General features: G+C 35.7%; 1 protein-coding gene across 1 annotated transcript in view; it reads right to left on the reverse strand.

Moving 5' to 3' along the window:
* The window catches only part of LOC110443522 (protein unc-45 homolog A-like), a 37,740-nt gene that overhangs the window by 11,193 nt on the left and 5,392 nt on the right, over positions 1-21,155 (reverse strand). The window contains exons 4-13 of the mRNA XM_021487785.1: positions 19,514-19,603; positions 16,604-16,771; positions 9,152-9,359; positions 6,385-6,552; positions 5,316-5,484; positions 4,567-4,636; positions 3,918-4,010; positions 3,469-3,603; positions 2,760-2,854; positions 1,598-1,739 (exon numbers count right to left, since the gene is read on the reverse strand). Coding sequence (XP_021343460.1) covers positions 1,598-1,739; positions 2,760-2,854; positions 3,469-3,603; positions 3,918-4,010; positions 4,567-4,636; positions 5,316-5,484; positions 6,385-6,552; positions 9,152-9,359; positions 16,604-16,771; positions 19,514-19,603 — 1,338 coding nt within the window. The remainder of the gene's footprint in view (positions 1-1,597; positions 1,740-2,759; positions 2,855-3,468; positions 3,604-3,917; positions 4,011-4,566; positions 4,637-5,315; positions 5,485-6,384; positions 6,553-9,151; positions 9,360-16,603; positions 16,772-19,513; positions 19,604-21,155) is intronic.

The following is a 21,155-nucleotide window of genomic DNA, read 5'->3' on the forward strand; positions in this document are numbered from 1 at the left end:
TAACGATGCATTGTACACTGTCCATGGGTGGCACAGATTTACTGCAGGTTTCAGCAAGCTATCTTTAACCCTTTCACCCCTATGTAACTTCAGTAGACTCTACCATGCATTGATATGGATGAGTCCATTATGGTCTACAGTGGTGAAACGGTTAACAGTTAAAAAGTTAAAGCTGGGACAAGAAATTATTAGAAGAATCAGAAGAACCAGAAGTAGCAGATAAACCAGTACTAAAATAATATTTCTCCGTTAATTTGAAGGTGAGACATAAATATCAGATGTTAAGATACAATTTAAAAGGAACCACGAATACAAATACAACAACGTTTTCTACCATTCGAAAGAATGTACACAACGAAAATGTGAAAATTGCACACAAAAGTATATACATTGTACGTGTATAATCATGCTCATGTAATAACAACGAAGAAATGTATGCGAAAGAATTAAATACTGAAAATGTTGTGGAGTCTACTTTAGCATATCCAAGGAAAGTGTCATAGAATCTACGGTAAAACACAAATCGATCGGTAATCACGAAACCACGAAAGTTTGTACCCTCGAAATAATTTGAAAGCTCAAAACCACAAAGAAAGTACACACAAACATTTCATGTTAAACAGTATATAAAGATTCTTCCGCAGTGGTGAAATGATCATAGTACCTGGTATTTCCCTAAACATTTGAATTGCAGATCGAGATACCAAGATACCTAAAAGTTTGTATAAACATGATTTTATTGTATCATGTGTTGTTCTCAGAATCGACATGTGTTAGAAGAACTAACTTTTTCTCCAATAATTCAGGATTTTCAATAATTTGTTTGTGTTTAACATTTTTTAACACCTATGATCATTTAAGCACGTGCCAAGTTTTGGTGGTGGAGGAAAACCGCAGTGCCAAAAGAAAAACCACCGACCGGGGGCCAGTACCTGGCGACTGCCCCACATAGGCCTCAAACCCGCAACCCAGTTGTAGGGAGCTACTGACCATATATATGAGACAGTCATATACCTTATTCACTCGACCATTGCGGCCCCCACCTAGTACACAGTAGTTATAATAATTAATCTGTGGTCAAATACCTTAACCACTTGGCCCCCATGGCCCCCATGGCCACCATGGCCCCCACCCAGTATTCAGCAGCGATCATAATGACTCTGCACCGATTCACAATGTATGACATTCACAAACTGAACATTAATTAACTGTATGAGAGGAATTTCACCTAATAATAATTAATGATCCAAGGTTCTTATATACAGTTTTATCACACCTAATTCGTAGATCGTCTCAAAGCGGTTCACAAATTATTATCCGTGGTTATAGGGCCTTTGCAACAAGCCAACTTATTTCTCAACTCCCTGGGGAGCATACAGCCGGTGCTGCTACTTCGGCGCTCACAGCTAACATTCAACAATTCTAGCACTGCCTAACCACGTACAGCAGAGTAAAGTATCCTGCTCAAATATACAACACAGTGCCATGCCGTGACTCGAACCAACAACCCTTCGGTCACAAGCCCTGCGTCCTACCACTTGACTACTGTGTCTCCACAGAATTCAAATAATACAATAAATCTTGAACCATTACTTACAGCTGTGACGTCTACAAGTGACTTTAAGGCGCTTGTGTCGCCGACGAGATCTTCCTTCACATCCGCGTCTAGTGTGAGGAAGGCGAGACCCTCTGTCGCCCATCGTCGCAGATCTACATCCTTATTGGGGTTGTTCAAAAATCTATATAAAAGAAATACAATTTCTACATTTTACCATAAATTTAAATATGGGATAATGCAAACAGCTGTTTTCAATTAAGATTGAAAAAGCTTAAAAAGTTCTGTTTATCCAAGACAAACATAGAATAGGAAGAAAAATTGAAGACTCACAGTAAGCTGCTTAACCGTTTCACCCCTATATATGACTTTAGTAGACTCAACCATGCACTGATCTGGACGAGCCCACCGTGGTCTACAGTGGCGAAAGGGTTAATTGGTTTCAAGTACAAATACCTGACCGATCGCTAGACTGTTAAATCTACAGAGGAGCTACAACCCAACTTCACAGTCTGTCATTTTACCATTTAGCTGCTGAGTGATTCCCCTGATTTTCATCAAGGACATCACATTTGTCAGTCTACTTGAATCATCCGCAAGGTGTCGCATTCAGAGCCTTCAATATTGCTGTGACAATTTCAAACAGTGTAAAGACTGTACGTATATCAGCGATGCAATCTCTGGATTTCGACGATGGTACAGTTGAATTCTGCAAACTTGTACAATCAGTGTTGCCAACTCTCCATTTAATTTAGGAGGGAGACTCCCAAATTTGAACCCTTAAATTAGCATTTTCAACCAGTGAATTTACTAAATTATTCCTATTGATTTCAGCTGAAAGAACAATTCAAAATACCTTGTTTTAAAGGGTTATTTTATCACTAAGGGGGCATATACACACACTTTATTTATGTTTTGATTTTGAGAATGCAGAATCTCGCTTCTGGAAATTTAAAAAAGTTGGCATGTATAAAATTCTCTGCAGAATTTTTTAATACAGGCCGAGATATTTTTTCTGACCATTACAGAGCGAGTAGAAACCAGCAGTATGTCATTAACTTGTTTACCCTTGAAGACACATTTGAACTCTTCCAATTCAAAGGTTGGAATAGTTCATGATTTAATTTCAGGGGTGCATGAGTTAAGGTATTGCAGGTACACGTATAAGTAAGGACCAATTAAAAAGACTGTTACATCAGCTTACCGTCGGCATGACTTGGCCATGGCTAAAGTTGATCCCTCAGCCATTGGCTTATTGCTGGCATCTGTTCCTCCTGATGTCCCCAGCTTACAGAGACCCTAAAAAATAGTTAATAAAAATATATCCGGGCAAACAAAATTATGTTGTGATAACAGCAGTAATTTTTTTCTCAGGGGGGGCAGTGATTTCGCGAAAAATATCACACTCAAAAGCAATCATGGAAAAAAGTAATTTTTGCATTGATTTGGGGAAACTGCCGCAGGAATTATCCAGAGAAAGGGACCTGATATCAGTCAAACATTCACCTTTAAAACATCACATTATCAGCTAGAAGCAATCAATTACAAACTGAAGTTTTACCTCTTCAATGACCAATTTGAAATTCCGATAGGTTTACAGTAATATAACCTTACCACTGAAACTTTGTTTTTACGGATAAAAATCCAGTTTGTTTGTGTTTTACGTCATATTAACAGCTATTGTCATTTAGGGACGTGTCAGGTTTTGGTGGTGGAGGAAAGCTGGAGTTACCGGAGAAAAACCACAGACCAACGGTCAGTACCTGGCAACTGTCCCACGTAGGTCCCAAACCCGTGACCCAGTGGTGGAGGGCTAGTGGTAGCAGAATATCAGACACCTTAACCACTTGGCCACCGCGGCCCCCTTAAAATCCAGGATACCTCAAAGAAGTTAGCTAGACAGAGTTACATACCACCAGGGCTCGCACTTTGATGGAGTCATCTGCGGTTTCGTACAAGTTCTTCAGAATCGGCACGGCGCCTGCCAGGAGGCTGTTACACTTCTTCTGTTTCTGAGCCGAGTGGACGATGGCTTCTACAGCAATTTGCTGTTAATCATAAAAAGTTCAACATTAGCCAAAAAAAGACACAGAAAACTATTGTACAAATTCAGAATAAGGGAATATGGCCAGGACCCAGGACCTCTGTTGTTCTAAAGATTAGAGCTTCCTGGTCGAGTCCAGTTCTGCTACATATTTTCATTTTCTGAATTTATCTAATAAATAATGACTTACCTGACTGTTAGAAATACATGTATTCTTTTGTGCATTCCAAATGTGTTGTAAAATGTCCATAACGGACCACTACGGAATTTTTGTTTGTAGCTCTTTTAGAAAGAAGATAGAAAAATAGTAGAATCTACCTGGTGGAGGACGTTGCTGCTATCAGCCATGGCAAACATGATTTTGGTGACTCCTTCAAAACTTAGTATCATACTGCCAACCTCGTAAGGACCCTGTCAAAAAACAACAACACATAACAGTCATCAGTTCCCTAATATCTTGATAACAAGTTGCAGCATATTTTCAGTATGGAATCCCAGTCTTATTTTCGAAGCCAGCTCATTTTCAAGGCTCTCTTATTTTCAAAGTCATTTAGACATTAAGTCATCTGAACGGCTTTTTCGAAGTCCTTCCATTTTTGCACAGAAAATATGTAATACAGGCTTTCTTATGAAACTATTTTATTCTACCAAAATTGTTGCAAAGATGTTTAATATAATACCTGTAAAACCTGTTTCAGCCAACAAGAAAAATGTGCCTCATACTCTGTATCCGATACATATTCTCAAAGCTGCCCTACTTTCAAAGACGGCTTATTTTCAAGATTTTTGACTGCAAGGAATTCTAAGCTTATTTTCAAATCGGGCCTACCATTGAAATTTAAGGGTATCTTAATAATTAGAGGGCATAAATGGGTTTTCACATCACATGAAAACATGTAATAATTTCGTAAGACATGCCTGCGATAACCTACCAACCAATACACTGGGCCTTGTAGTTGTAAATTACCTGGAGTAAAGTAGAAACGGCTTTTATGGCTTCAATCTTGGATTCAAATATTTCATCGCTGAACAAATCTCTGAAAACAGAAACAGTATATGTCTTACAATAAAAAATTCAAAGATATAATTGAAATTTTGAACTACAATTCACATTACTGAACCATCCAATAAATCTGTATTTCCTCTATTTTAGAACTTAGTATTCCTGCGTTGCAGTGTTAAAACAATGTGTCTCATTTATTGTACTATTATATTACATTTGTATAAAGTAATAACATTGAGATTTATTTTTGAATGTTTGACAGTTGTAACTTCCCAGGACATTATCAGTAAATTCACACAATTTACTTTGGATGGAAATACAGACAAGAAACTCACTTGAATGTGGTTCTGAAGACAAGTGAGAAAACTCAATGAAAAGATGCGTCTCTACAGACAAGGGAGACAACTCATTGGAATAATGGTTCTAAAAACAAAGGCAGTTTCTACAGACAAGGGAGATAACTCACTTGAATAAATTTCTCCCTGCAGACAAGGGAGACGACTCACTTGAATAATGATTGTAAAGACAAGTGAGAAACTCACTTGAAGGATTGGTCTACAGACAAGGGAGATAATTTATTTGAAGGATGGTTCTACAAAGATTACGAACATAAAGGACAGTTCTACAGAAAAGGGATAATTTACTTGGAGGGAGATTTTGAAGATGAGAGAAAACCTTAAGAATTGGTTGTACGGGCAAGGGAGACAACTCACTTAAAGTATTCACTGCACTTTGATTTGAACTTGTCAACCTCTTTGTCACTGTAGAGGTCGTCATATATGTTGGACAGGGCCACAGCGGCGTGCATCTTGGAATTCTCCGTTACAGGCAGTGTCTCATGCTGTTTGATAGCTCCAGCCACTGCTAACAGCCCTTCTAGACCTGTGGAACAATCAATATAAGTATATTGTCCAAAAGATATCTCTACATATATTATATAAATTATATAAATGGTGTATATTATCAATATTATTACTACCGGGTATTAACAAAAAAAAATTTTTTTAACAACATTCATGGTTTTTTTTTATGGATTTTAAAAGAATAAATCATGTAATTGACAAACATATACAATTTAAAAAAGTTATTGCAGAGCAACAATATTTCTATGCAGTGTAGAGATTTGACTTTTGACAGGGAATCATGAAATTTCATTACAGCTGTAATCAGAAGATCCCAGAACGATCTGACAATACATAGAGTTCAACATATCACCAGGCATGTCATGAACTGCCCTTGAAGGTGTTAAACATGTTGATAGAATTGATTAAATTTATTGAAAGCTGTAAATATACAACAAGAGGCCTAGTGGGCCTGAATTCTATCATATAAACATCCTATATTCTCTTTTGGTCTGAACATCGCTGTTTACTGACTTTCTTTAAAAAAAAAAATGTTTTACATCTTTTTCGAAATTTCAAGTCAAGATATTGTTTTCGAAACACTTAGCGCTCCAGGTGCTTATGAAATCAAACGTGGCATATACAACACCTGTCTAGAGGTCTGGTCTAATTTTGTTTTACGTCCTATTAACAGCTAAGGTCGTGTCTAGAGAGACTGCAAAGATGATGATGCATACCTGTAAACTTTCACTCGGTCGAAGTCCCTCCCTCACCCCCTTCACTAGTCTATTCTGTTTTCGCACAGCGTTAAATTCGTCTTTTGTCATTAATATTCATATAGTATGTTGTATAAGTATTTCAACTGTTGTGTTAAACCTGCGACAAAAATTACAGTATTTCGTCTCAAAGGTATTTTTCAAAAATTGCTCAAACTTTGTACCTTCTGTTTCCAAGAAGTCCCTTGTCCATTGGAGGCCATTCTTACGGAGCATGTTTTTCATGAGGAGTTCCATGGCGGCATCACGTCCCTCCCCGGACACTTTGTAGTTCTGTAGCATCTTGATCAGCATGTGAAATGTCTCCATCAAATATTCGCGTTGGTTTTCAACTACAAAATGTAACAAGAGACAGGGTGGTTGTAAAATGAATGAAATTAAATTTTAATATTATATGTATCATAACTTGTTAATCTGTTAAATGCTAGGAATTACTCTCATTTTAGCGATCATGGTTTTAAACTCCTCAAGAGATTAATAACACATACAAATCAAAACATGTTGAGATTACCTATACTATATAATTGTGAATGCCCTTATTGTTTCCTGTAATCTGATCTTTCAAAAAGGACAAATACAGCTGGTTTATGGTTTGTGGTATTGACCAATCAGAATAGCACTTTCTATTCACTTTATTCAAAGCCGAAGATATTCTGTTAAGATATAGATGAAGCCAGGGTAGAATAAGTTGTTGTTCTTGTAGATCTCTGCTACATACACTAAGGTCATAATTTACCTACAAAATTGATACCATTTATGTAAGGAAATCTTACAAAACTAGAACTGTAAGCAAAAGCCTAACTTATACCCCCACTCCTATATAAATTAGAACTGTAAACTAAAGGCTAACTTATACCCCCACTCCTATATAAGTTAGAACTGTAAGCTAAAGGCTAACTTATAGCCCCACTTCAATATAAACTAGAACTGTAAACCAAAGGCTAACTTATACCCCCACTCCTATATAAACTAGAACTGTAAGCTAAAGGCTTACTAATCCATAGTCTCCCACCAGTAATGATTTCTTTATTCACTGAGCTGTACACTTATTTTAGTATATAGGTCACTGACATACTTCCTGTACTCCCTCCCAAGGCCAAAACATACTTGCAAACCAAATCTTGTTAACCCAGATTAACCAGTTTTACTGAAATTGTCCTAGTAGTTAAGGAAGAGTTGTCAGGACAAAGATTTATAAAAAAGGGTCATAACTCGTTAAAAAGGGTCAAAATGAAAAAATCATACCCGGATGCACAATATCAGGTGGTAGTTATTATATCTGAAAACTTTCATTGAAATTGGCCCAGTGGTTTTGGAGAGGTTGTCTTGGCAAGCATTATTCAACAAAGGGCAATATATATAGCTCCGTAAAAAAAGTGTCAGATTGAAAAAAAATATACCTGGATGCAAAATATCAGGTGGTATTTATTGTATCTAAAAAAAATCATTGAAATTGGCCCAGTAGTTTTGAAGGAGTTGTCCGTACAAGGATTTTTCAACAAAGGCCCATAACTTTTCAAAACAGACAGACAGACGGACAGACAAGCTTATTCCAGTATACCCCCCTATCTTTGTTGCAGGATGTATAATAATAGCAGAAAACCAGGGATAATCCATGTTCCAATTTTATCTTAAGTTTACAAAGAATTGCCCCTCTTAATTTTGATATTGACAAAAAATAGCTGAAATGGTCCACTGCTCTCAAATTCCAGTATTCTACCTGAGAAAACAGCAGAATTGTGTTGAGTAGCCCATTCAAAATAGGGCAATGCCTTGTTGTCAAGTCTGACGTCATTAAAATATGGCGACAAATGTCATGCTATTATATGCCCAACTGTTTGGCTACAATGACATTTTCCTCTTGTATGTAGTTTTGAAATTAATAATGAAAATTTTATGGTTTTCCCAATGAATACCATAAATATTCAATTTGTACAGCAGAATATACCAATATTTTCACAAGTGCAAAGCACTCATGAAAAATATCGGTATTCGGCAATACTCGTGAAATATATATTATGGTATTCAATGACAATTGGAAAACTATTAAATATCCTCTATCTATTTTGAATTTATTAAATTAATGTTGCTGAGCAAAAGTTTTTTATTGAAGTCTATAAGGATCCGCGTACAACTGCCAAAAAAAATGAAACAAAGTATTGGAAACTGTTGTTTCCGGCGTGACTATAGCTTTGATAAATCATTTCTGAAAAGAAAACTATACCTTGTGTGAATTTTGTGGAAAATAGTCAAGTTGAAATAAACAAAATATAATCAACAGGTTGTTCTGATTGTTAACAAAATTGGCGGAGCTAGACCAGGGTTCGAACCCTGGACTTCAGATTGTTAATTATGCTATCACAGACTGATAGTGATGGAGCTAACTGGTTGACGAAAGTGTACTAGCCCAAATGTGCTACAGTCATGTTAGCGCACGGGGGGTCTTAATGTGGGAGGAAACTGAAGTACCCAGAGAAAACCCACATGGTCGGGCAGGTGACCCCAACCTTTTCATGTCCGATCGGGGAATTGAACCCGGCTGCCTTGGTGAAAGGCAAGTGCGCTATCCACTGCCCCACCCGACCACCCAACCATAAGCTATAGTAATTGCCAAACGAAAGTTTAAGGGAGGAAAAATCTGTATATAGGAAAAACGGCAGTGCAGTGGGACAATGATCCTTAAAAGATCAGATACACTAATATAGACTTGTAAAGATATTCTAGTGCGTTCTTGTCACGTTAATACAAAATTAAAATCTACACCATTTCCAAACGGAATTTATAGGGAGGCTTCTGTATATAGGAAAACAGCAGTGCAGTGGGAATGAGGGATCTTTAAACGATCAAATACACTCATAAAGACTTGTTAAGATATTCTTCTGCTTTATTGTAATGTTAGTACATTAACTTAAAATCTACACCGCTGCCTACCTAGCTCCAGTTTTGGTCGTCGACAGGGTTCCCCTATTTTCCTCTTGGCTTGGTAATCCTCTTCTGCTTTTCGAAGAATATCCAGGCCAGTGATCTTAACTAACATCGTCTCAATCAACTTTCCCGTTGATGTCGCTAAGGCTTCGCTCGCCTCCCACATCAATAATCCTAGCCTCTTCACGCCAATCTCCTTTGATACCGACCAGGACTGAAAGGTAAAGAAGGTAAAGATCATAACTTCAGGTCCTCTTGCATTGACAAAATCTGGTCATCATGGATGGTCGGGTGGCGCATAGGATAACGCACTCGCCTTTCACCGAGGCGGTCTGAGTTTGATTCCCCGATCGATCATGAAAAAGTATGAGTTCACTTGCCCAACTACCTGGTGTTTTCTGGGTAGTCCAGTGTCCTACCACATTGAGACCTCCTGTGTGCTAATTAACTCCTGAAATTTCATTATGAACTATTCCAACCTTTGAATTGGGAGAGTTCAAATGTGTCTTCAGGGGTGAATGAGTTAGCACCCAGGCCAACAACAGTTATAAATATCAGTTGAAATAACTTGTTTCGTATTTGTTATAAATAAATAAAGTTTATATTTATATCGTCATACTTTCATAAGTACTGCTTGGGCAGAACAATAACAGAGGATACAATTGCATGCACAGTTTTCCTGGATCACAATGACATGGAGGTCAGCGGTTTGTGATATTGGCTCTGAGTTACAGCTTTTGGAAATAGTAGGTCAATTTTCTCCAATTAACCAAGGTTCAATTTTAAGGTCACCATGCTCCAAACTCATTCACCCCTAGATATTTAAACTGGAATTGCACAGTCTTAGATTTGGTAAGGCTCAAATGTGACTTTAGGGGTGAATGGGTTAAACTTATAGGTGATGCAGCCTTTACCTACATCATCATTGATTGGATCATAATCACATGGAGAGCAATTAATGATTCGTCATGTTGACTCGGTGCATATTGTTTTTGCTGATATCTTAACTCATTCACCCCTGAGATTTTATAATGAACTATTCCAACTTTTGAATTGGAAGAGTTCAAATGTGTCTTTAGGGGTGAATGAGCTAATAATATCTAATTTTATGTACCATTGTTTTGCTAAGTCTTTCATTGTTTAAAAGGGGATTTTAAAAACATGCATAGTGTTCCTTCTCCTCAAAACATTTGTAAAAATTGATAATTACTAAAGAAACGATGATACACTGTGATGCCACAAACAAATCTTCCTACTTTAAATCAAACATGAAAAATTCTCCCTGCTTAAAATCCAATCCCCCTACTTCAAAATACAAATCTTTCAACATTGTGTTCCAGAGTCATCACATTTATGTCTAGGGGTACTACAGTTTCCTGCCACATTAAGACCCCCTGCATGCTAACATTGATCGTGCAGAGCCAACAAGATGGTTAAATATATCACGGTAAGCACTAACACTGATCAATTAACAGCACAAAGATGTTAGCACCAACAAATATCTATTAACAGCACAAAGATGTTAGCAACCACAATTATCTATTAACAGCACAGAGATAATAGCACCAACACATATCTATTCAACAGCACAAAGATAATAACACCAACACATATCTATTCAACAGCACAAAGATAATAACACCAACACATATCTATTCAACAGCACAAAGATAATAACACCAACACATATCTATTCAACAGCACAAAGATAATAGCACAAACACATATCTATTCAACAGCACAAAGATAATAGCACCAGCACATATCTATTCAAGAACACAGAGATAATAGCACCAACACATATCTTTTCAAGAACATAAAGATAATAGCACCAACTCTTATCTATTCAATAGCACAAAGATAATAGCACCAACACATATCTTTTCAAGAACATAAAGATAATAGCACCAACTCTTATCTATTCAATAGCACAAAGATAATAGCACCAACACATATCTTTTCAAGAACATAAAGATAATAGCACCAACCCTTATCTATTCAATAGCACAAAGATAATAGCACCAACACATATCTACTCAAGAACACAGAGATAATAGCACCAACACATATTTATTCAAGAACATAAAGATAATAGCACCAACCCTTATTTATTCAATAGCACAAAGATAATAGCACCAACACATATCTTTTCAAGAACACAAAGATAATAGCACCAACACATATCCATTCAAGAACATAAAGATAATAGCACCAACACATATCTATTCAACAGCACAAAGATAATAGCACCAACAAATATCTATTCAAGAACACAAAGATAATAACACTAACACATATCTATTCAACAGCACAAAGATAATAGCACCAACACATATCTGTTCAAGAACACAAAGATAATAGCACCAACAAATATCTATTAAAGAACACAAAGATAATAACACTAACACATATCTATTCAACAGCACAAAGACAATAGCACCAACACATATCTATGCAAGAACACAAAGATAATAGCACAAACAAATATCTCTTCAACAGCACAAAGATAATAGCACCAACACATATCTATTCAAGAACACAAAGATAATAGCACCAATACCGATTTAGTCAAGACCACAATAACGGCTAGCACTATTACATGTGTATATTGTATCTATTTCAGACACTGTTAGTCTATCATGTTGTAAGTTCACATCATCTTGGAGTTGCTTGTATAAAACCTTAAAACAACAGGTCTTTACATAATGCTTTCATAATCCAGTGAACTAACGACTACACACTTATAACGTGGGGCAGCTTCTAGCATTGGAGCCTGAAGTATGATCAATACTTGATCCAATTTAAAGACTGGGTAAGTGACAGTCCAACAGAGCCTGGTGACACCCCCAGATGACAACCAACAGTGTCAAAAGGACAAGCCACGGTCATTATCACTGCTAGTTACAGTGAAAATTACCTAGACGTTATTTAACAGTTTAGTTATAGGCTAAACCAAACTAATTTTCAGTGTCCAGGCTTAAAGTTAGCATTCCACACATCATGATGACGGAACTTATGAAATGTTGAGAAGGTAATATGATATGACGTTCAAGTTCATTTATTTCCTTAAGCTTTACAGCTCATCAGTTGTGCATATATACAGTGCAACATAAAGTAAACAATTAAACGACAACACACATACACACCACTTCTGCACCTACGCCTAGAAGTGTAGAGAGATATCTTGCACGGCTTATTATACTGTTTTTAATAAAAGAATAATATTTGATGATAAGGCCATAGTAATGTATTACTGACAAGCACTAGATACCATTGACTTAATTCAGTAAAAAATTTCGTCTTCTACTAGCAATTCTTACATATTTGGCCAAATTGGCTATTCCTTTTTTATTTTCTGTGGACAACAACTTCATAAATTTATAAATATGGAATACTATATACAAGAAAATTTCCACAGCAGTTTAACTTACTCAGTGACTTGAACCTTTCTATATTCACATCAGTTGAAATTGTTAAGAAAAAAATTAAAAACAAAACTTTCGCATTATATTTTCTTAGAAAAAGTAGCACCAATAATTTTTGTTAAATAAATAAATGTTGCTTCACTGGTAAAAAAAATACTTAAAAATTATTGAGAAGCTAACAAAAAAAAGACGGTTAACAGAAATTTTCACATCACTTTCCTTGTTTGTCACATTGATTACAACAGAGATGACGTCAAAATTCACATGTTCCTTCCATGTGCCTGAGCGCACATTGTAGAAAATGTGATTATGAATTTACGCGAGTACAGATCTACACTTGCGATACAACAACACACATTGTTGTTTCGGATTTTTCAGTAAGTACATCAGTAGTGAAGTTATATAAAACAGCGCCATTAATTGTTTATAAGTCAATTTTTGTTGCTTATCGGTTCCGATATCAGTTTGTTCTACGAAAATCGTATGGCAAATCGGTCTTCAGCAGATGGATTGTTTTAAACATACGAAGTCTCAGTGAACAGTAACATATATTCGAAAAACAGTGGAAAGTTCTGACATTTCTACCAGTTTGATGTACAAGGAATAAACATGTGAAACGAAAAGCTTGGAAGTCTCTTAGTTGATGAAGAATCATTTGAGAATGGACAAAACATTCTTCTTGGAATTATTTATATTTGTGTCGCTTTCTCGTGGGAATTATATCACTACCCAAAAATCAACAAAAACAGAAGTCCCCAAAAAGAGCTAACATTGTTGAACCAAAAAGCTATTAATCAGTTCTTGATTTATATTAAGGACGCCTAATTGGAGATTAAATTCATCAGATCAATTTGTTCCAGAAGTACTTAACTTAAACATTTTAAGGTTGTTTTTATCGAACTGAAAAGTTGTCCGAATAACATCATCAACAACGATGGTCTTAAAATGCTGGAATGACCATGTATCACAAAAGGAATTAATATAAGATCCGAAAGACGGAGCCTGTGCGTGAAACAACCCCAATGCCTATATTACAAGGGACACAAGTGTTTGATGGCAATTCTAGAAGTCAATATAATTAACCTGAAGATATCTGAAGTGGAGATTGGAGTTTTAGCATCAATATTCTGCACGCAGGATGTGATAAGAAGTCTGATTATTGAACAAATATTGGACATAAGGGTGAGAAATCAATATCCTTGTATTAGTGTATTTCAACTAACTCGGTCTGCCTTAAGTCACGATTCGAGAAGTCTAATAGCTTAACATGCCTGGATTACTTCAAAACTGTTCTCTCAAACATTTATAGAATCACTTATTTATTTATTTGAACCTTTTTTTCCTTTTGTGATAAGAAAAAGTCTGATTATTGATCAAATATTGGACATAAGGGTGAAAAATCAATATCCTTGAATAAGAGTGTTTCAACTAACTGGGTCTGCCTTAAGTATCATTACGAGGACTTTAATAGCTTAAATGCCTGAATAATTATATTGTTTTTGTTTTATCCAGTTTTATATTGCTGAAGAATTCAAGTTTCAGGATTTTTTTTATTGATTGTTTAGGTATATAATGTATGTCAAATCGATTCTTTAACTATATATCTCAATCTCATTGACAATCAAAGGTTTATTCAAAGATTATCTTGCCTGACGCCCGGTGCTAGTAGTTTTATGTTGGCTTGTGAAAATTTCTATATCTACTATGAAAATATAGGTCGGGCTAGCAGAAGTTTTCACATTCAACCTGCGGGGCTGTATTCTAAAAATCAAATTGTACAATACAGTGTAGCTGATCACACATTCTAAATATTATTTCCATCAAGATAAAAAAAAAAATTTTTTTTTATTAATTTTGAGCATTTATTCTTGAATAAGTCTTTACACAAGAACAAAGTTGAATAATTTGCTAACTTCATAGGATATATAAAACAATTTTTCAAAGTTACAATTTAATGTACGGATTTTGTCCACCTCTATCCCATAGAGGCCTCTGCCTGGTGACCTAAGAAAAAAATAACACACACAAAGAGCACAACTTTTTGAAAATAAAGTAATTCCTTTACAAAAATTGTGGGAAAATACAGCAGAATGTACATAAGGTGATTAAGGGGCTTTATATCTGCACCAAATTTACCTTAAAATAATCACAGAAGAGCAGAAATAGTTTCGCAGTTAAGCACAAAGAACTGGCAATAAAATATATCTGATGAGATGGAAATAAGTATCTCAGCGATCCATCTGGATAAAAACATCACAATAACTTACAGCCGTCTCCTACACAAGGGAGACAACACAAGTCATATAACCGAAAATGTAGACAATGTAAAAATTATCACTATTCTGACAGTGTTTCTCACATTTTTAAGTGTTATGATTATAATGAGTAATCTCCTGACCATCGTGACGATAATTATCTCCCGACAATTACGCAAAACCACTTACTATCTTATCGCCTCTTTAGCTACAGCCGACATGCTGATAGGGTTGACAATTACACCGTTTTTCATTCTTTGGCTTAGAGAACACGTTTTACTGGAAAGTCCATATTTTTGCAGAATGGTTTTGATTATCTCCCTTTTCCTGACATCGGCTTCTATTGTCAATTTGATGACATTGACAGTCGAGAGATACCTAGCAATCTGTCATCCAATTTTCCATAAATTTCTAATGTCCCACGAGAACTTCATTAAAACTACTATCAGTGTTGAATGGCTTCTTTGTGTCTTATTAACTTTATTTTCCTCATTTGTCGGGTTGAAATCCAATTCGAAAGGGACAACCTGTACCTATTATCAGGGTTTCAATGAAGAGTTCATACAAGGGGCCTTAATTGTAGGTGTTATGCTACCATTTGTGATCATGTTTACGCTGTACACAAAAATATTACACGCCACAAAAAAACATTTAAAACTAAAACGTGATCTTTCCCACACCTCCGAAAGCCCTCAACAGGCCGAAACAAAACTGCAGAAGATAAAACGCAATCATAAAATGACAATTACTCTGTGCCTTATCTTCACGTCTTTCGTTTTATCTTGGGGGCCGTTTTTCACTGTCATCTTTACACAAGCTGTTTGTTCATCATGTACTGTTCCAGACATTGTCAAGGACTTAATTGTTCTTCTCGGATCCATGCACTCACTTTCGAACCCCATAATTTATTCTTTACGACAACCAAATTTCAAGAATATATTCCGTCAATCTATTCGACGTATTTACAGTAAAACACAATACAATACAAAAAGAATCAAATCCAATAGCACACGTATCATAAAATTAAACCATGAAACTGTTAATATGATAAAAGAAATACCAAGGCATTGATATCCAGATTTATTAGCCAAACCACTTCAGTTAAAATCTAATTGAAAGAATTTGAAAGAAAAGGGAACATGGGAACAACTGATCAACATTTATATTCCAAGAAATAGTAATTTTCGTGTTATTTAGTAAAGACAGCAATCACATATTTAAATTTTTTGTGTTTACTGGTGAGGAATGAATATTGTAGTTTTTTTGTTTTTTTTGGTGGTTTTTTTTCACTTATTCAAACCCCCGTGAAAAGGTTATTCAGAGAACAAAATTAATTTCTAAAGTCAATCAATCCATACTCCCCCTCCAGAATGACAATAACACAGGGATGTGACTTGGAACTCTGTATAAAGTGGGTACCAAAATCAGTATACAATACTCCACCATCCCAGGACAGTTTAACAACGACACGCTCCAACCACAGTGACAAAATCATTTATTGACGAAGTGTGTTCTATAGTCTCCTCCAGCAGAACATATTTGACCCCTGCGACCTTGAATATGGGTTAAGGTCATTTATTTGAACAAATTTGGTAGCCCTTCATCCCAGTTTGCTTCTGGCCAAATATCATCACCCCAGGCCTTTTGGTTATTTAGAAGAAGTTGTTCAAAGTTGACGCTGGACGGACGGACGCCGCACCATGCATGGCATAAGCTCACTTGCCCTTATGGCAGGTGAGCTAAAAATGTGATAAAAAAATTGAATACATTGTAATTACCCTTGATTCTGAGTTATTGCATATGCAGGAGAGTACCCGGACAGCTGACTGAATTACTGCGAGGTTCCGTGCCTCTAACAGGGTCTTTAACTTCTGTACGCCTGACTGGTCACAGATAAATTTAGCTCCAGCCTCATCCCGGGCCAGTACCACAAGGTTGTTTAGAGCCTGAAATATATCAGAAAAATCACAATATTAGTTTCAACAGAGCAGGTATTCAAACAATGTCATTATCAATATATTCTAGGTCTTTTTCTAATATTCATCAACTTTCAAGTTATTCAATATTAATTAACTACTCAAAACAACTACTATAGTTGAACTTTGTATTCACCTAGCATAATTCAAAGAGGTTTTTTCATATTCATAGATTCAATTAAATTCACTGTACTACAGTTCAATTTTATGTAATTCAGAGAGGTTCATTGATGTTCATTCATTTAAAGCAGCTATTAGTATTCAATTGGTTCCATAATATTCATTTTATTCAAAGATGCTACAATTCAACATCGCAATCACAAATGTATTTCAAGGAGGTCATTTCATAATTATTCAAAGCAGCTATAACAGTTAATTTTATATTCTCTGACATAATTCAGAGAAGTTATGCAATATTCAATTCTATATTCACTGACTTAATTCAAAGAAGTTATTCAATATTCAATTTTATATGCACTGACATAATTCAAGAAGTTATTCAATATTCAATTTTATATTCACTAACATAATTCAAAGAAGTTATGCAATATTCAATTCTATATTCACTGACTTAATTCAAAGAAGTTATTCAATATTCAATTTTATATTGCACTGACATAATTCAAGAAGTTATTCAATATTCAATTTTGTATTCACTGACTTAATTCAAACTCCAGTTGTACACTTGAATTTGTGGAATATTGTGTTTTTGTGTTTATGTGAAATAAACTGGTCAAATGTTACACTTTTGTGTTTATGTGAAATAAACTAACTTTTTTGTATGACAATGAATTTGTGATTTTTTGTCTCAAAATCTTAATTCTATTGTGGGATAGCAAACTGGTTAGTAAATCAAAGTTTGATAACAACAATAAAATAGGTAACTATTTCAATTAATTATTTTGATCAAATAAAGATATTTTTTTAATTTCTATTTACCTCTTTCCTTTTAAGACATTGTATAATGTTAAACAGAAACTAGAACTGTTGCCAGATTGACAGACTTATACCTCTTGTGCAAAGACCTGTAGGAATGGCACTTTCCAGAACATTTCTAAAAAGGACATAACCCTATTAATAGAGATGAAACTCCCAACTTATATACTCTATTCACATCCACTCAATGCAAGAGTTACATGTACCAAGCGTTATTCAATTCTGTGCAGCACTTCATGAGGAGTAGCACAAACAACGTTTTTAAACAAAGGTACATAACTCCAAAATAAGGGGAGGTAACACCAATTATCCTTGATGTAAGGGTCCAGTGTACAACAGGTCATTCAATTTGGTGCAGCACTTTGGAGGATTGGTGCAAACAATATTTTTACACTAAGGGGGATAACTCCATGAACAAATATCCTGATTGAAATATTTATCGCAGAGTTTGCTGACTGTAAAGTGTCATGAAATTCAGCTGTAAACTAGAAGCTGTACAGGCAAAATTGTGTTGTTTAACGCTTGTACAAAGAGGCATAACTCCTATAAAAATAATTGGATACAAATTTTAATCGCAGGTGCACAACTTTGAAATGTGTCTTCAGGGGTGATCGAGTTAAACACTAGTTTGCACTGTTTGTAGTGGTTTTTAACTGAACATCAGGATATATGTGTTGATTGTTGTTAGAGTAATTTCCTCATTGTAAGTAAAATTTGTAAAATTTAGAAGCACAAAATTAACTACATGTATAACTATTTTTCCCCTATATACATGGTTGATCCTAAAGCTATATTACGTCAGTTTGTATTGCGGAGTTATCTGCTCTTGCGAGGAGGTATTGATTGCTACGTCATTTGTTTGTGAGAGTTACGTCGTGATTTTTTGAGAAAACAACGTCATTTTCTCACACAAACTAATGACGTAACAAGCGATACCTGCTAACAAGAGCAGATAACTCTGCAATACAAAAAGACGGAATAACTGTATACTGGATAAAATTTGTAGCAGTTTAAAATACTTTGGCCGTTTTTGCTCTCTGCAACGTTGGTGAATTTACCAATACAGCCAACAGTAGTCAGCGATATAATAAGCATAGTTATCAAATCTGAAGGCCTAAATTAATGTTTGGGGAAAACAGATTTTATCAGCGTATAACGAAAATTTGACTGAGTGAAAATTTGTTGATATAAAGTATTTCATTCCATTGTGATATAAGTAGATGCTATGCTATCTCATTGACAGTAATCGAAGTAACATTACAGGGATTACTGCAGGAATAGAAAGTTAGTACCCTTTCTTAAATAGGGGAAAATATCTGCTGTAGGTGCATGACCCATCCAGCAAGTGCTGCAGGCCAGAGCCTGTGGGAGAGTACATGGATGTCATCTTTAATTTTTGTTTCTCGCACTTCATTATAGATGCTTTCAATTGACCACCGGATATGCATTAGAATAAAGTGTTTGTGTGACTTATGATATTGTAAACTGTAAACAGGGCTAGCTGTAAACAGTGTCGTTAAATATCAGCAGTGACAATTAACACGACCACGTGCAATTATCACTCAGTCGTGAAACTGACTGAAAATAAAAACAAAATGGAACCAAGACAGATATTCATGTGGCGATATTTCAGTTACAAGTGGGGGAATTTTAAACTGAAATAGGGGAAAAAATAAAGCTGAAACAGGGAAAAATAAAGCAAAAATTGGAGAGGGGAATTGGCCCATATTCAATATATTCAATATTAGGCCTGTATATATCCATGCATTATATTACCTGAAGTTTTTTCTCATCGTCACTGGTCAGGTCGAATGCTAGATTGAACATCTGTGAAACCTTGGCTGATGTGCTATTTTGCTGCTTGACCTGAAAGAATACAAAGCATGCATTGGTTTATTATAATACAAAGCTAGTGGGATCTTGGTGTATAATCCATAGTTCTGCTATTTATACAAACTTTTGATTCATCAATATCTCAAAATAAAATGTAAAATTAATAAAGTATGTAAAATATTTTTGTTTTGTTTAAACATATAAAATCTATTTATTTTATAACAATTATGAAACAAGTTTTCACAACTTATACTAATCAATCTAGTTGGCACAGATGATAGCATGCAAGGGGTCTTACTGTGGGAGGACACCGGATTACCCGGAGAAAACCCATGGAGTGGGGCAGGTGACCCCATATCTTTACACGTCCGATCATGGAATTGAACCCTGGTCCCCTTGGTGAAAAGCGAGTGCATGATCCACTGCGCCGCCCATTCCCCCTTTTGGTAATATTTAGTATTAATGTACTCAATCTGTTATCCTAAAGAATCCAAGTTCCGGTCTGGATACACATTTTTCCCACCCTTCACAGGTATTTGTGAGAGCCTCGGGTTAGACAACCAAAAAAACATCACCCCTCGGGTTTGAGATTTCTATGTCAAACCCTCAAGGTAGGGAAAGATTCTATTAATCTTCTCTGAACCTCTGGCATATTTCATGACAAAATTGAAGGCACAAAGTTAGCTATTTAACATGTTTCAGGTATAAAAATCTGATCCATTGATACCTGGGGCCCTTTGGCTTATCCAGTTCGAACGGTTTGTCAGCTTTTTAATTTATACATTTTCGGGTATAAACCCTGTTGGGCCTACCAATGTTTATGCAGGCCATTCCAGGCTTTGTCAAGGCTCCCCTGAAAGCAACATCAGATTACTAGGTCCAACCGGATTTCATAAAAGAACAACTTTGGTCCAACCGTTTTGATTGTGATAAACGAATGTGGCCCTGTCCTTTGAAGAGAACAGAGGAGTTACACCAGAGTTTAAAGCCTGTCGATTTTAACATAACACTGCCATGTGATTCCTCTTATATTCATCAAACATCAAAGACATCAGACAAGTCTACTTGTAATATCCGCAAGCTGTCTTCCACTTTGTTATGACATATTCCAGCAGGGCAGAGAAATAGGCAGTTTGGAAGCTAAACTTGGGATGTCCCACGATATCAATCTATCAATGTACAGTATATCATTAACACAGACCTAGCATCACAATCATCCTTACTGTGAAACCAGATATTTTTGGTGGGCCCAAATTTCAGGGTTTCACAAACAAAACAAAAATTCTGTGGGTACAAAAATCTGTGGATAACTAGTACACACTTATACTGATAATTGCTTTACAACAAACGTGTAAATAATTCCTTGACCTATGAACTTGTGAATGAAGAGTACCCACAAAATCAATGAAATTAAAAACACCACAAAAATGAGCAATTTCACAGTAAACAATGTATCTGGATTGTTCACATTTTCCTCAGTCATCCAATTACAGATCAACACCTATGACATTTCATTGTACTGCTGACAACATTTCATTATACTGCTGACAACATTTCATTATACTGCTGACAACACCAATGTATG

The sequence above is a fragment of the Mizuhopecten yessoensis genome, unplaced genomic scaffold (assembly GCF_002113885.1).
Source record: "Mizuhopecten yessoensis strain PY_sf001 unplaced genomic scaffold, ASM211388v2 scaffold716351, whole genome shotgun sequence".
Taxonomy (NCBI): Eukaryota; Metazoa; Mollusca; class Bivalvia; order Pectinida; family Pectinidae; genus Mizuhopecten; species Mizuhopecten yessoensis.